The following is a 16,655-nucleotide window of genomic DNA, read 5'->3' as shown; positions in this document are numbered from 1 at the left end:
AAAAAATTTAAAGGAAAATGGGTTGAAAATATTTTTGGAATATGAGTCTCACTTTTATATACTTCATCCGTCCCAATTAAAATGACACTTTAATTTCCTTTTTAGTTTGTCGCAACTAAGATGCCACATTTCTATTTTTGGTAACTTTCTTTCTCTAATTAATACATCCAACCACTTTTTTCTTTCTCCTATTAAATATTCAACTCTTTTTCTCTCTCCATTTAATACTTACACCCACTCTTTCCCCCTCTAATTAACCACATTAACCAACAACTCCTAAAATCTTGTGTCGATTAAGAAATGTGTCATATTAGCCTAGACATAGAGAATATTGATTTTATAATAAAATGTAAGTGGAATGTGAAGCCTACTTATCATTTATGATAAAAAAATGAAAGTGGACTTAATGGGGGAAGGGAAAAATGGCAAGTGGATAATTAATAGGGGAAGGAAGGAGTATTCACTGCTACTCTCTACTCAGCTCTGCAATATAGTCTCATTTGTGTATGATACAAATTTTAATGAGAAATTGATAAAGTAAAAGAGAAGAAGAAAAAATAGATAAAGGAAGAGAAGAAGAGAAAATATGGGTAAAGTATGAGACATGGGAGAAAAAGTAGGTAAATAGAAATTTCTATTTTTAGAAACGAGAGTATCTTTTTGTAGACATTCCAAAATGACAAAATATAACTTTTTTTTTTGGAAGGAGGGAGTATTAATGGAAGTTCCACATTATTTCAATTTTAATAATAACTAGAAAACTAAGACTTATTAAATTAATAAGAACATGTCTTTAATAAATAATTATAACCACTTACGATTCATTAAGAGACTCGGAATCAAATGTAATAGTATTTCCATTCGATTATTCAATTACAAAAAGTAAAAAAAAATTGCTACTGTGCCCTTTTATGTCTCACGCATTAGCCATACCTAAGTCATCAATGCCAATGCAATCCACGACTTGTGGACTGACCTGAATATCTCGCTAAATTTAGAGGGTTAGGGTTAGAAATTTTCAACCTAATAAAATTATAACTTGATTAGCTCGCAACCCGTTAGGGCCAGATTTGAAATCCGATGGATTGGACCTAGGTACAACTATCGCATGTTTATTATTTCTTCATGTATATATAGGTTAGAGAAAGGAATTATATGCCTCCATTTCCATTAATACCAATATGCTATAATGTTGATAGAATTTGTTTTAGAGGGGGCTTGATTATACTTTTAACAGCAATACCAATATGTTGTAAGAGCATCCACAGCGGTGCTCTTGCATAAGAGCACCCGCCGTGCCGTCGGTGTTGCGGGATCCCTGCTCGCCGCTGTGCTCTTGCCGACGGCATGACCCTGCTCGATAGCAAGAGCACCGCCGTGCCGCAGAGCAGGGTGACGTGGCGCCTCCTGATTCGCCAAAGACATTTTCGTTGGAAATTCTTTTTTTTTAAATCTAAAATAATCCTAAAAATAAAAAAAATTCGAATTCCCAAAAATATAGCCGTTTTATTTCCGTTATTTTGAATTTTTTTATATTTTTTAATCCCAAAATCATCTAGAAATACAAACATTCATCATCCATTTTTCACATCAAATTATCTCTCACTCATACTTCTCTCATATTTTTTCATACAACTCACCTACATCTTTCTCTCTCACTCTAACATTCTCTAAATTCAAAAATGGATATGAACGATATCATTGCGGAAGTGGAGCGCGAAGAACAAGAATACTATCAACAATATCGTGTCGCCGCCGCTGCCCCACCCCTCCTCCTCGACCAACAAGATCAAATCGCCGCTACATCCCTCGTGACCGGGAGGGAGCCCTCGAAAGGCTCGTTCACGACTATTTTTCCAACGAGCTGCGGTTTCCGGCATATTACTTTCGGCGCCATTTCCGCATGTCAAAACGCTTGTTTATGCGTATCGTCAACACATTGTCCGCCCGTGTTGAATACTCCCAATCACGTAAAGACGCAACCGGTCGGCAAAGTCTCTCGGCATTGCAGAAGTGTACTTGTGTCCTCCGACAACTTGCTATTGGGCAAACGGCTAATATGTTCGACTAGTATTTGCATGTGGGTGAGTCAACTGGAATCCTATGACTAAAAAATTTTTGCGCCGGCGTTCGTTCTGCTTTCAGTGAGGAATTCCTTCGGGCACCCACCATAGAAGATTGTCAACGGTTGCTTCATCTTCACGAAACAGTCCACTGATTTTCCGGTATGCTTGGCAGCATTGACGACATGCATTGGAGGTGGAAGAATTGTCTGAATGCTAGGAGGGGCAACACTTAAGCGGCCACAAAGGTAGCGGCTCAACGCTTATCCTTGAGGTGGTCGCCGACTACCGACTATGGATTTGGCATGCATATTTCGGTGTGGCCGGATCCAACAACGGCTTGAACGTGCTCTATTCTTCACCCACCCCTCTTCAATGATCTTTTGAATGGTGTAGCACCGGTGATCGACTTCACTGTCAACGGAAATCCATACCACATAGGGTACTATCTCGCCGATGGTATCTACCCAAGGTGGCCGACTTTCGTGAAGATGCTCAACATGCCGCAAGACCCGAAACGAGTTCTTTAGGCGCAACGTCAAGAGGCTGCTCGCAAAGACGTCGAAAGAGCTTTTGGGGTCCTTCAAGCCCGATTAAGCATTGTGAAGACCCCGTCTCGGCTGTGGTACACAAAGAATATTGCCGACAACATGTACATGTGTATTATCTTGCACAACATGATTATAGCTGACGAAGGAACGAGAGCAGCTAACTTTTCTGACGAGGATAAAGCCGGAAGTTCAACCACAAGGTCTCCCCCACCCCGAGGTGTGCATACGTGGGCGAGAGGATCGAAAGAAGACACATAATGCGCGATACCAAAACCCACATTGAGCTACACGAAGACCTAATCCAACACATTTGGGCGAAATTCAGCCTTGAGTAGTGGGTTTTTTTAATTTTATGAATTTAATTATGTAATTTTTAATTTTTAGAATTTTAATTATGTAATTTTTAATTTTTTAGTAATTTGTAATAGTATTTCGGGTATTTTTAATGCATTTTAATATTATAGAAATATTTTTATTTAAATTGAATAATAGAATGGTGGGACCCTTGAACATGCTCTTGCAGAAGATCATGGATATGGGTGTTGCGCTCTTGCGGAAGAGCATGGAGTAAAAAATGAATAAAAGTGGGTCCGGGCCCACAACCATACTCTTGCTTAAGAGCATGGATTTTGATGCTCTAATGTTGATAGAATTTGTTTTAGAGGGGGTTTTATTATACTTTTAAAGCAACTGTGGATAGCCTGAATGACTCTAAATTTAGAGGGTTATGATTAGATATGTTCAATTTAATAAAATTACAACCTAATAAAATTACAACCTGATTAGTTCACAACCCGTTAAAGCCGAATCCAAAATCCGATGGGGTGAACCTAGGTAAAACTATTGCATGTCCGTTATTTTTTCATGTACGTATATAGGTTAGAGAAAGGAATTTTATGCCTCCATTTCCATTAATACCAATATGTTTTGATGTTGATAGAATTTATTTCAGAGGGGGTTTGATTATACTTTTAACAGCAATATTTGTACATTAGTTGGTTGCTGCGTTCTCCTGTATTTGCTTAACAACTAATAAATTTTTATTTGGGCTTGAGATTGAGAATATTGAACTGTAGTTGGTTGTTCTGCATTTTTCTATATTTGCCTAACTATTGATCACTAATAAATTTATATTTGAGTGAATTTTGAAATTGAGAATATTTGAATTGTAGTTCGTTGTTCTGCATTTTTCTATATTTGCCTAACTATTGATCACTAATAAATTTATATTGAGTGAATCAAATTCAAATCGACACTAATTGTTTCTTTGAAAAGAAATGCTTAAATTCAACTAACTTTAATACAAGAATCTTGATCTGCTGGACTACTTTTTAGAAATATTCGTTCATAAACACTCACTATAGACATAAAATGTCATATGCACGAATTTTCATTTAAATCATAATTTTTCATTAACTTATGATTAATTCCGTAATTTTAAAATTAATTTTTTTAAAATTTTCTCAAGTGTAATTGCAGAAATAGTCTCTGAATAATAGGGTTTGATTACATATTCACGGCCTCTAATGAATTTTATTAGCATGGATAAATGTTTGGACATAGGGAGTAATCACACAATTAAGGCAGTTTACATTTTTTTTTACATTTTTACCTTTTATCAAAATTTTGCAAATGGCATTTATGTCCGTTAGTTATATTCACAAATATGCACCATTTAGAGGTGAAACGATATAGTCATTTACTATTAGGTAGTACTATCATTTTTGTAATTTTAGTTTTTGTTAATTTTCTTCTATCTTCTTTCTTCTTCTATTTTTCTTTTTGTAATTCACTCTTTTTTCAATTGTTTTAAAATATTAATATAACAAAATCAAATATGATATGACAACAAAATATCACTATTATACTTTGAGTGAAGATTTAAATACATCAACATACAAAAACCTTCATCATTATGCTGTCATTTCATATTTGATTTTACCGTATTACTTATGATTCTCATTTCTCACAATAATGGATCAATTGCGGAAAAAATAAAGATCTTAATTTAATATACCAATTTTTAAAGTTTTTAAATTAACTAAAAGTCAATAATTTAAATAAAAATATACAAATATCCTAATTACAAAATACTCTTGTATAGCCATCATAATATCATGGATGTTTTCTTAAATGCTTCTAGTTTGCCACAAACTTTGAGAAATTGGAATATTAAATAATTAAATTTGGATTTTTCTCAATTATCTTATCCATGCACAAACTGTCATTTTTTAACGATATTCAAAACAATATGTTTCATTAATATAAGTATTTTTTTCCTTTTATATTCCTTTATTTTCTCATTCCTCTTCTTATTTGATAAAATATAGTCATTTTTACCATCACAAAAAGACGTTGATTTGCGCATGGATGGAACAATTGAGAAAAAATGAATTTCGTGATTTAATATTACAATTTCAAAGTTCGTGGGATATACCAGAATTTGACCAAACTTTGTGATTTAATGACTATTATCTCTTAAAATTTATAAACCTTTAGAGGATATATTTTATATGGACTTACTCTCGTCCTTCATTTAACAAATACAAATTGGAGTGAGAATGTGTTAAGAGCATCTGTAACGCAAGGGGCCGGGCCGCATCTCGCGAGTCCCGGCCCGTCCCGAGCGTTGCACGGAGGAGAGTCACGGCCCAGGCCCGTCCCGGGGCTGCGTTCCCGGCCTGTCGCGCGTCCCGCGTCCCGGCCTAGGACGGCGTTGCACGGTGACGGGCCGCAACTGTAGAGTCCCGGCCCAGCATTACACGCTCCTCGGGCCGGGCCGCAACTAATTTTTTTTTTTTAATTCAAAATTTTTTTCTATAAATACTACTCCATTTTCATACACATTCAACTTCATATTCAACTTCAAATCTCTTCCTAGAATTCGAAAAAATGCCTCCACGTCAAAGAATATTCGAAGATCAAATGTCCCGGTCGTTAGCAGAGGCGCTACCGGCAATCCAAGAAGAAATCAACAACGAAGTTGAACGCTACCAAGCTGTTATTCAAGCTTGGAACGAACAACAAACCCGGGTACCACGTACCCGGATGTATATTCACCGAGACCGTGAACAAGCTGCCTTGCGGCTTTTCACGGATTATTTCTCTAGAGATCCGCGATGGAGTGATCAGATGTTCCGTCGCCGGTTCCGGATGCGGAGGCCGTTGTTCCTACGCATTGTCAACGCAGTTGTAGCTCGTGACCCGTATTTCTGCCAAACTACCGATGCTGTGGTCCGGGAAAGTATATCGACGTTGCAGAAATGCACGTCTGCCATTCGTCAACTCGCTTACGGAACTACATCAGATATGTTCGATGAGTATCTCCATGTAAGCGAGCCTACTGGCCGGGAGTCCCTCGCTAGATTCTGTCGGGCAGTCGTCGAAGCATTCAAGGATACGTACTTGCGAAAGCAACGACCGACAACGTTAGGAAGTTGGTCGACATGCACGAGCGGGCCCACGGCTTCCCGAGGATGCTTGGAAGCATCGACTGTATGCACTGGCAGTGGAAGAATTGTCCAACAGCTTGGAGAGGACAATATACTAGCGGGCACAAGGGCACACATCCCACGATTGTGTTGGAGGCCGTTGCCGATTGCAGATTGTGGATCTGGCATGCCTACTTTGGTGTCGCGGGGTCCAACAACGACCTCAATGTGTTGAACGAGTCTCCATTGTTCAACGACTTGTGTGCTGGGCGAGCACCGAACGTAGAGTTCACAGCCAACCACCGTCGGTATAGTATGGGGTACTATTTGGCAGACGGGATCTACCCTCGATGGCCCGTGTTCGTGAAGACTATCACAGCTCCGACAACCGATCGGAGGACAATGTTTGCCCAAAGGCAAGAGGCGGCTCGGAAAGATGTCGAGCGTGCATTCAGAGTCCTCCAAGCACGGTGGGCTATCGTGAAGGGAGCGGCCCGTGGTTGGCAGCGGACAAACATCGCCGACACAATGTATGCATGTATCATAATGCATAACATGATCGTTGAGGACGAGCAAGATAACGTCACTTTGTGAAGCGACGATCCGCTCACCAGCACCGGGAGCAACTACGTTGTCACCGAGCCGCCCGTGCAGGGCATTCCTCACGACATCCGCAATGTCATGGCCCGTTCAGCTGCGATGCGCCAAGAGGAACAACACACTCGCCTCCAAGCCGATCTAATCGAAGAAATTTGGACTCGCACCAATGTTTTTTCAGAATTGACGTTATGTTTTTATGTATTTTATTTTCAGTTTTAAAATTTCTATGTTGTAATTTTGCAGTATTCGATGAAATTAAATTTTCCGTGTTATAAATTTCCAGCGTTTTTTATTTTACGAGTTAAATAGGTTGGAGTTGTGAATAGTGTCATTTATTAGTTGCGGCCCGGGCCGCAACCTGCAGGGTTACAACAGTTGGGGCCTGGGCCGCAACTGTAGAGGAATGATGACGTGGAGGGGACTTGGGCTGTAAATGGGGACGGGGTTAATGATGCCCTAAGGACCTAATTCCTTAACGTCAATGTCCACGCAAAATCAAGAAACAAGGTGTCGTCGTTTGTCGAGCGCCCAACGTTGGGTCGTGACTTGGACGGCAAAAATTGCAGCTGAGCGCGAGAAGTTCTTGTCGGCAGCGATAGAGAAATAGAATTTTGTGATTCAAGCCAAGTTGGGCGAAATACTGATTTCATTAATGGGTTGAATCACAAAATTCTATTTCTCTATCGCTATCGACGAGAACTTCTCGCGCTCAGCTGCAATTTTTGCCGTCCAAGTCACGACCCAACGTTGGGCGCTCGACAAATGACGATACCTCGTTTCTTGATTTTGCGTGGACATCGATGTTAAGGAATTAGGTCCTTAACAACTGGTGCTTTCATTGAGAGATGACCCTCCCACCATCTCAAATCGAAGCTACACCGCTGCCCGACGGAAAATATTCCACGCACAACAACTGCTTTGGTTGTCGAGTCCCGCCTGTCCGCCGAGCTCTAGCCGCAGGACAACACTACTTCTGCAACGCCCGACGGGATGGATTCCCGCGTGCCGCGTCGAAGTCAAACGATCATCAACCACCACAGCCACGCCTCAGTCCGTCAACATGTCATATGACTACGCCGGCTATCGCCGTCGTCAATACGACTTCCCTCAGGCCACACAGCCATTCCGTCCCTACCAGCCGGCCCAACCTCGCCGTGTAACCAGTTGGGACCCTCCGAGCAGCCGGGTGGAAGTACTCCGTCTGCCGTCGTGGCCTGATCCAGAATCACCCTACGTCTCACACCACTTGGATCCACCTGATCGTCGTCCACGGCCGAGATACTAGCCCATCGGGTATCGCGATCGCGCGCAAGACGCTTGGCCCCGACACCGCAGCGGCTACGTCGAGAGGGGTGGCCACCTATCTGATCGCGGAGAGCATCATACCCAATTAGGGTTTGATCGCTACCCGACAACCGCAACGCAGCGGCACCGCCCAACGTGCTGGGACCCACCGGCGCAACAGCAGGACCGCGACTACCAGACCGTTGACCGGACCCGACGCTCGGAGACGTGCTGGGACCGACCTCACCCTCGGAAGGAGGTGAGAGCGCGAGTCCAACCCGCCTCCCACCAGACTCGCTACTCCACCGAAAAGCCAACGCGGGACCTATACAGTCAGCCCGCATGTGTGACCAGTCAAACTCCGGAGCAGCCACGCTTGCCGCTAATACGAGTCTCCCAGGCGGAGAAGTCAGAACGGTCCAGGTTGGGTCTCTGCTGGCACTGTCCCGAGAAATGGGTGAGGGGACATGTGTGTAAACAACGCATTCTATGTTATACGGATGATGGGGAGGAGTTTGAGGAGAACATTCAAGATGATAATTTAGCCGAAGAGAAAACTGATAATACTCCCACGATAGTATTCGGTGATGATATTCCCAATGATATTACCGATGTTCACAATGATGGTGCTCCTCTTGATGTTCCGAACAACGAGTCCCCTGGAGAGTTCGTCAAGAACAAAGGGATTTTCAAGAACGACAATGAGTCACTGCAAGTGCTCGTTGGGGTATATGATGAGAAGATTGGTGAAAAGGAGGAGACATTGCTAGAAGATAAAGAGGATGATGGTTCTATTGGTGAAGTGGAGAAGATAATCGCCTCACTCAATGTTATTCAAGTGTCATCCAAAAATGTTGTTGGAAATTGTTGGGGCAAGAAAGGAGATGGTGCTTACACCGATTTGCCCGTAATTGCTTGTGTCTATGTGGATTTGAATGTCGGTGATGTTCCAAGTATGAATCATCGATCAACATCGCTCGAGAAAGATGCAGGGTTGATCCCTCCGAGTAATGATATGCCATGTTTGGGCATTCTGGGAGGCGTGGACAAGCTTTTCGATTTGGCAAGGAATTTTTCCGACAAAGTTGGGTCTCCTTTGTTGATTTTTTATGGAAGTGAAGAAGGGATACGTTCATCTGTTCGGTGTATGTTTGATCCAGGATGAGTTGCCTCGCCGAAGCTTCTGCTTTCAACTCTCGTTTTTGCTTCGTGGTTCCCACATTGAGGACAAGGTGGATTTTAACCGTGGGGGAGTTGATACGAATCTCTATTATTATTATTTAGTTTAGATATTATAGGGATTTAGCATATCTTTTTCTATATCTTTGTTTTCTTATTCAATAAGTCAGTAGCATTATAAATAGGATAGACTGTTATCTTTTTTATTCATTCAATCAATATATGAAATTATCATTCTTTTAGCTCAATTGAGTAGCAAACAAGAAACATCTCCTAAGGTTGCCGACGAGGCTGATCTCACGCTCAACCGCCCCTTTTTGCCGTCCAAGTCACGACCCAACGTTGGGCGCTCGACAACGACGACATCTCGTTTCTTGATTTTGTGTGGAAATCGACGTTAAGGATTTAGGTCCTTAACAACAGCCTTCATCTAGTTAGATATATTAGGGATTTGAATATCTTTCCATATATTATTTTCTTGTTTGGTAAGTTAGGGTTTAGTATTATAAATAAGGAAGAATGTAATTATTTTAGGCAGTCAATAAATCTATGAAAATATAATTTTGGCTCAAACGACTTGTCTATCAAGAAACATCGTCACCGCTGCCGACGAGGATCTCCCTCGCGCTCAGCATCCCTCCGCCGTCAGCCTTCGCCGACCCAAATCTCTTGGGCGCTCGACTGCTACTAACTCATTTCTTGATTGTTTTACGGCTCGAACGAATTAAGGAAGATAGTCCTTATCAAACTGGTGCTTTCATTGGAACTCTCCATGGATGGCAACGCTCAAGTGTTGATTGGTGACACATCGCGGCGTTTCCCGGCAGGCGGCCGACGCAGCGAGAGCAACCCACGCCTGCCCCATCACGATACACCGGAGGGCAGCAACGCACAGCGCGCCGCTGCAGGGGCGGGTGATCTTTCGCCCCAAGACTTGGATTTGATCATGGCACGTTTCGACCGATTGGAATTCCGATTGGATTCGACGGATAGGCGCTTTGATAAATTGGAGACGCCGCGCATCCCGGACCCGGATCCACCCTATTTCTCGGATGACGTGGACTTGGACGGGTAGCGCTCCCAGCGCCATGGGTGGACTGCCGACGAGAATGTTCCCTGGACCTTCAACCACGGCCGGCATGACCGTGGTGGGGATATTCGACGCCGGCGTGGAGCTGCCCACGATATAAGCAGCCGAGGGGGCCGTTTTCCGCAGTTCGGCACGGCGGCTGCCCCCTATCGCTCGCGCCAGGAGACTCTGCAGCGTTCTAGTTGGGATAGGCAGCCCGATCGGTACACTCGGGAGTTTGATAGGGGCTTTCGGTGGTACCGACAACCTACATCGTGGGACCCCCCATCAACCGCCCCTCCTGTTGGGATCCTCCCGGTAACCGACCAATACAGAGCTTCCAGCCCTACGACCCACCACGGTCATGGCGGCCCTCTTGTTGGGAACCACCGCCTCACCGTGCATCGCAAGGATACTCGGATTATGATCAGCCACCACCGTGTCTGCCTAGTTGTGGGGATACACCTAGGCGACAAACCAATCACTTCCGGCAGCAGCGCAGCCCACGCCCGGGCACACAACCTTGGCACCCTAATCGCCCGGTGTTTGATTCACCTAGTCACCAACGTTCGATGTTTCTTGTTTCTTGTGAAGAGAAGCAGTTGGGAGTTGATGGTGATTCAGATGTGTTAAATCAAGTGGACTTGCGGCTCAACGGGATGAAATTAGTTGATGAAGAAGTTTGTTATGAAACAGTAGGGATTCCAAGCAGCCATTCTTCAAGCCTTGATCACGAGGGTGCTCATCCAACAATGAAACCAACTGATTCCTTGAATTGGAGGGGTAGTTTTCTTGATATGGTTGATGAATCAAAATCATCCATATTAGATGATAATCGTGATAAGGCCATTTATAATGATGATGAGTTAATAGAGATGGAGCATAAATTTAGCAAAGGTAGAGATGGCAGACTCGAAGACCAACAAGTTTCATCTTTTGTGGAAGATGCCCACCGCGCAACCCCGATATGAGTACAGAGAAGGAGGGAAAGGCATTGTTGAATGATGTAGAGGAGGACGATTCCACTAATGAAGTGAAGAAGGTCGTCGCCTCACTCAATGTTGTTCAAGCGCCATCCAATAATGTTGTTGGAAATTGTTGGAGCAATAAAGGAGATGATGCTTACACCGGTTTGCCCGTCATTACTTGTGTCGGTGATGTACCAAGTATGAGTCATCGATCAACATCGCTCGACACCGATGAAAGTTTGATCTCTCTGCGCAATGACTCGCCGTATTTGAGCATTCTTGGAGGTGATAAAGGAAGGCATTCAGTTGTTCGATATGTGTTTGATCCAGGAGGAAATGCCTCAACCAAAACATTTGCTTTCAACTCTCGTCCTTGGTTCGCGGTTTCCACCTTGAGGACAAGGTAGATTTTAACCGTGGGGGAGTTGATACGAGCCTTCATCTAGTTAGATATATTAGGGATTTGAATATCTTTCCATGTATTATTTTCTTGTTTGGTAAGTTAGGGTTTAGTATTATAAATAGGGAAGAATGTAATTATTTTAGGCAGTCAATAAATCTATGAAAATATAATTTTGGCTCAAACGGCTTGTCTATCAAGAAACATCGTCACCGCTACCGACGAGGATCTCCCTCGCGCTCAGCATCCCTCCGCCGTCAGCCTTCGCCGACCCAAATCTCTTGGGCGCTCGACTGCTACGGACTCATTTCTTGACTGTTTCACGGCTCGAACGAATTAAGGAAGATAGTCCTTATCAGAATGAGTAATATGACTTAGTGGAATATTAGTCTACCTACCATTTAAGTAAGAGTGAATTTGAATTCCTAATAGAAGACAAATTAAAATAGTAAATTAGAACTCTTAATAGCGAACCGACGGATTATTAAATATACAGATATCTCATCTCTCCATATATGTATGAAGATAGGAGAAAGGAATTTTACATATGCATTTCCATTAATACCAATATGTTATACCGTTGCAAGATATTTTTTTCTTTTAAGGGTTTTGATTATACTTTAACAGCAATGTTTGTACTTTAACTAGTCAGCATTTTCTATATTAACTATTTATCGCTATAATAAATATCTAGTTGAGTAAATCAAATTCAAATCGATTCAGTAAATGCTTCTGTGAAAATAACTTCTCAAAATTCAACTAACTTAATTACAAGATTAATCTTTATATAGTGGACTACTATTTCGAAAAATTCATGGGTAAGTACTTACTATTAATGAAATATTCATACTTAAATATTCTCTAGACATAAAATATCCTAATAATAAATCAATCTCGTGTGTCGCCGTAATGATATCATAAATGTTTCCCCAAAAGCTTCTCAAAACTTCTTCTCGTCGTAAAAGGTACTACTTGGGTGGAGACAATGTGTATAAGTGTATTATACATTGTCGGTATAAAAAATTCATATAACATTAATACATGATCAGTTAGTATCACAACAAAATGTTTCAAATTAAAATTTCATAAACGTTAATAGATCTAAGATAATTTTTTATATAGACTTACACTAATTTTTGCATCTAACCAATAAAATTCGGAGGTAAAGAAATAACGATAAAATATGGGGAAATAAACCGGGTCTGAATTGTGACTGTAGTTAATAATTATATTAAATAGTTAAGTTGTTACTAATTAGTAATTCGGCACAATTATTGTATGCGATTAGGATATGATTTATGAACTTTCTAATTAGTATTCATGGATATAATTAAAATTGTTCATTCTCAAGTTAAATGTAATAATTGGCGGTTATAATTTAACTTAAATGGATGCATTAACAAAAATCGGAGGTCTTTGAATATAATTTAATTAGAAGTTTCTTGTCAACAAATGAGATGTAAAAGTATGCGATTTAAATGTTTTTTATATGAATGAGATGAACCGTATCAGTATTGACATATTTTTATTAAGAGAAATTAAAATAAAAGAATAATGTAGAGTGTACTTTCTTCTACATTATTTACTCTTTTACTTTATATTCTCTTTATTTAACATTTTCTTAAAATATGTGTGTGAAATAAATGTGTTAGTTATAACGGAATAGAGTAAGTGCTTCATAAGAAAGTGAACCTTTTATTTAAAATTATGTAAAAGAAAATAAAAATATGTAAAAGAAATTAAAAAATGTCATAACCTATTCTACCTAACTACGACAAGTGATAAGTGACTTTCTAATGTGATACAAAGTTACGTGCAGTGAGCCCTATATAAATGGAAACTTTATAATGGTTTTCTGCACTAAACTAGCGAGAAGCAATTATGGAGCACAAATTAAAAAATATAGTATTTATAATTTTATTTGCATTCTTGGCTACTTCTGCCAATGCCACTATCACAATACCTCCAATAAAATCAATACTATGTTCTAAATTTCCGCATCTTATAAAATTATGTCCACCTCCGCCACCTCCCCCTCGTTCCCCACCTCCACCGTCACCGCCACCACCATCACCGCCTCCTCCATCACCGCCTCCACCGTCACCGCCACCACCATCACCGCCTCCTCCATCACCGCCTCCACCGTCACCGCCTCCTCCATCACCGCCTCCACCACCACCTCCACCGTCACCACCACCACCTTCACCACCTCCACCACCGTCACCGCCGCCACCTTCACCTCCACCCCCTCCACCACCTTTACCTAGAAGACCTCCACCCCCACCCCCAGCTCCTTCCCCACCCCCGCCACCACCTTCACCTCGTCCTCCTCCGCCACCTAAACCCAGACGACCTCCACCCCCACCTCCTCGTTCTCCACCCCCGCCACCACCATCACCTCGTCCTCCTCCGCCACCTAAACCCAGACGACCTCCACCCCCACCTCCTCGTTCGCCACCCCCGCCACCACCTTCACCTCGTCCTCCTCCGCCACCTAAACCCAGACGACCTCCACCCCCACCTCCTCGTTCGCCACCCCCGCCACCACCTTCACCTCGTCCTCCTCCGCCACCTAAACCCAGACGACCTCCACCCCCACCTCCTCGTTCCCCACCACCACCACCACCGTCACCGCCACCACCATCACCACCTCCACCGTCACCACCTCCACCACCATCACCGCCACCACCATCACCGCCGCCACCTTCACCTCCACCCCCTCCACCACCTTTACCTAGAAGACCTCCACCCCCACCCCCAGCTCCTTCCCCACCCCCGCCACCACCTTCACCTCGTCCTCCTCCGCCACCTAAACCCAGACGACCTCCACCCCCACCTCCTCGTTCTCCACCCCCGCCACCACCATCACCTCGTCCTCCTCCGCCACCTAAACCCAGACGACCTCCACCCCCACCTCCTCGTTCGCCACCCCCGCCACCACCTTCACCTCGTCCTCCTCCGCCACCTAAACCCAGACGACCTCCACCCCCACCTCCTCGTTCGCCACCCCCGCCACCACCTTCACCTCGTCCTCCTCCGCCACCTAAACCCAGACGACCTCCACCCCCACCTCCTCGTTCCCCACCACCGCCACCACCGTCACCGCCACCACCATCACCACCTCCACCGTCACCACCTCCACCACCATCACCGCCGCCACCTTCACCTCCACCCCCACCTTCACCTCGGCCACCTCCACCACCTTTACCTAGAATACCTCCACCCCCACCCCCACCTCCTCGTTCCCCACCCCCGCCACCACCTTCACCTCGTCCTCCTCCGCCACCTAAACCCAGACGACCTCCACCCCCACCTCCTCGTTCCCCACCCCCACCACCACCTTCACCTCGTCCTCCTCCGCCACCTAAACCCAAACGACCTCCACCACCACCTCTTCGTTCCCCACCACCGCCACCACCGTCACCGCCACCACCGTCACCACCACCACCTTCACCACCTCCACCGTCACCACCTCCACCACTATCACCGCCACCACCGTCACCGCCGCCACCTTCACCTCCACCCCCACCTTCACCTCGGCCACCTCCACCACCTTTACCTAGAAGACCTCCACCCCCACCCCCAGCTCTTTCCCCACCCCCGCCTCCACCTTCACCTCGTCCTCCTCCGCCACCTAAACCCAGACGACCTCCACCCCCACCTCCTCGTTCCCCACCCCCACCACCACCTTCACCTCGTCCTCCTCCGCCACCTAAACCCAGACGACCTCCACCCCCACCTCCTCGTTCCCCACCCCCGCCACCACCTTCACCTCGGCCGCCTCCCCCACCTTTACCTAGACGACCTCCACCCCCACCTCCTCGTTCCCCACCTCCGCCACCACCTTCACCTCGTCCTCATCCGCCACCTAAACCCAGACGACCTCCACCCCCACCTCCTCGTTCCTCACCCCCGCCACCACCTTCACCTCGGCCGCCTCCCCCACCTTTACCTAGACGACCTCCACCCCCACCTCCTCGTTCCCCACCCCCGCCACCACCTTCACCTCGTCCTCCTCCGCCACCTAAACCCAGACGACCTCCACCCCCACCTCCTCGTTCCCCGCCCCCGCCACCACCTTCACCTCGGCCGCCTCCACCACCTTTACCTAGACGACCTCCACCTCCACCTCCACCCCCTCCTCCACATTCCCCACCTCCACCACCACCTTCACCTCGGCCGCCTCCACCCCCACCTCCACGCTCTCCACCTCCGCCACCACCCCCATCTTCGCGTTCGCCACCCCCGCCACCGCCTACACCTCGTTCGCCTCCACCCCCACCACCACCTTCACCTCGTTCGCCTCCACCCCCACCACCACCTGCACCACATTCGCCTCCACCCCCACTCCCGCGGTTCCCGCTTCCACCCTCACCTCGTCCATTCCCCCATCTACCTCCGCATTTTCCATTGCCACTTCCACTTCCACCTCTGCGTTCCCACAACTAGCTTCCCCCTCCACCATTAAGTTCTTCGGCTCTAACTTAATCGCCCAACATCACAACTTCAATCTTAGTCTTTCTAAACGTTCCACCCTTAATTACCTTCATAATATATACTTCCATTTGATATAATATATAATAAATTCCTTTACAGGAATATCATGTTTTAAATTTAAAGTATCTATTTTGTGATTCAACATGTTTGTCTTTTGTTAAAGCCACCAGTTATCTTTCACCCATCAAGTTTAACTTTACTCAAGAAGATATGATCAGAAACAAGCTACCTGTGGAGTGTTACATATTTACTGATTGTTAGTTTATGTTGGTGCAAATGATTGTTACCAAGAATAAAGTGTTGTACTTTATCTTTTACTGTACATATAAATATGAATAAACACATACATGATAATTCTCAGAGGTATAGTAAAACTTTGTTGTGTATACTGTCCATGAGTTGTGATATACGCAGAATTTATTCCTAGTATTGAACTGTCAAAACAACACAGTTCAATATTAGATAACACGGAATTCATTTAAAAATTTTAGTTCATTCTAGAAATAAACTCTGTATAACATGAACTAAAAAGAACTAGAAATGAAGGGTTTAACAATTCGGCGCTAGAAATTAGTTCGACATTGATCATAATCCTTCTGTTCATACATGTCAC

At 44.3% G+C, this 16,655-nt stretch overlaps 1 protein-coding gene across 1 annotated transcript; it reads left to right on the top strand.

The window, feature by feature from the left end:
- Nucleotides 1-11,144: 11,144 nt before the first annotated feature.
- LOC121774484 (basic proline-rich protein-like) lies at nucleotides 11,145-16,303 on the top strand. The gene is made up of 3 exons (XM_042171351.1): nucleotides 11,145-11,548; nucleotides 13,813-15,602; nucleotides 16,206-16,303. Exons 1-3 carry the CDS (start codon nucleotides 11,145-11,147, stop codon nucleotides 16,301-16,303), a joined length of 2,292 nt encoding a protein of 763 aa, XP_042027285.1.
- The last annotated feature ends 352 nt before the right edge of the window (nucleotides 16,304-16,655 follow it).

This window comes from Salvia splendens, chromosome 17 (assembly GCF_004379255.2).
Source record: "Salvia splendens isolate huo1 chromosome 17, SspV2, whole genome shotgun sequence".
NCBI lineage: Eukaryota > Viridiplantae > Streptophyta > Magnoliopsida > Lamiales > Lamiaceae > Salvia > Salvia splendens.
This window is presented reverse-complemented; position numbering and strand designations above follow the sequence as displayed.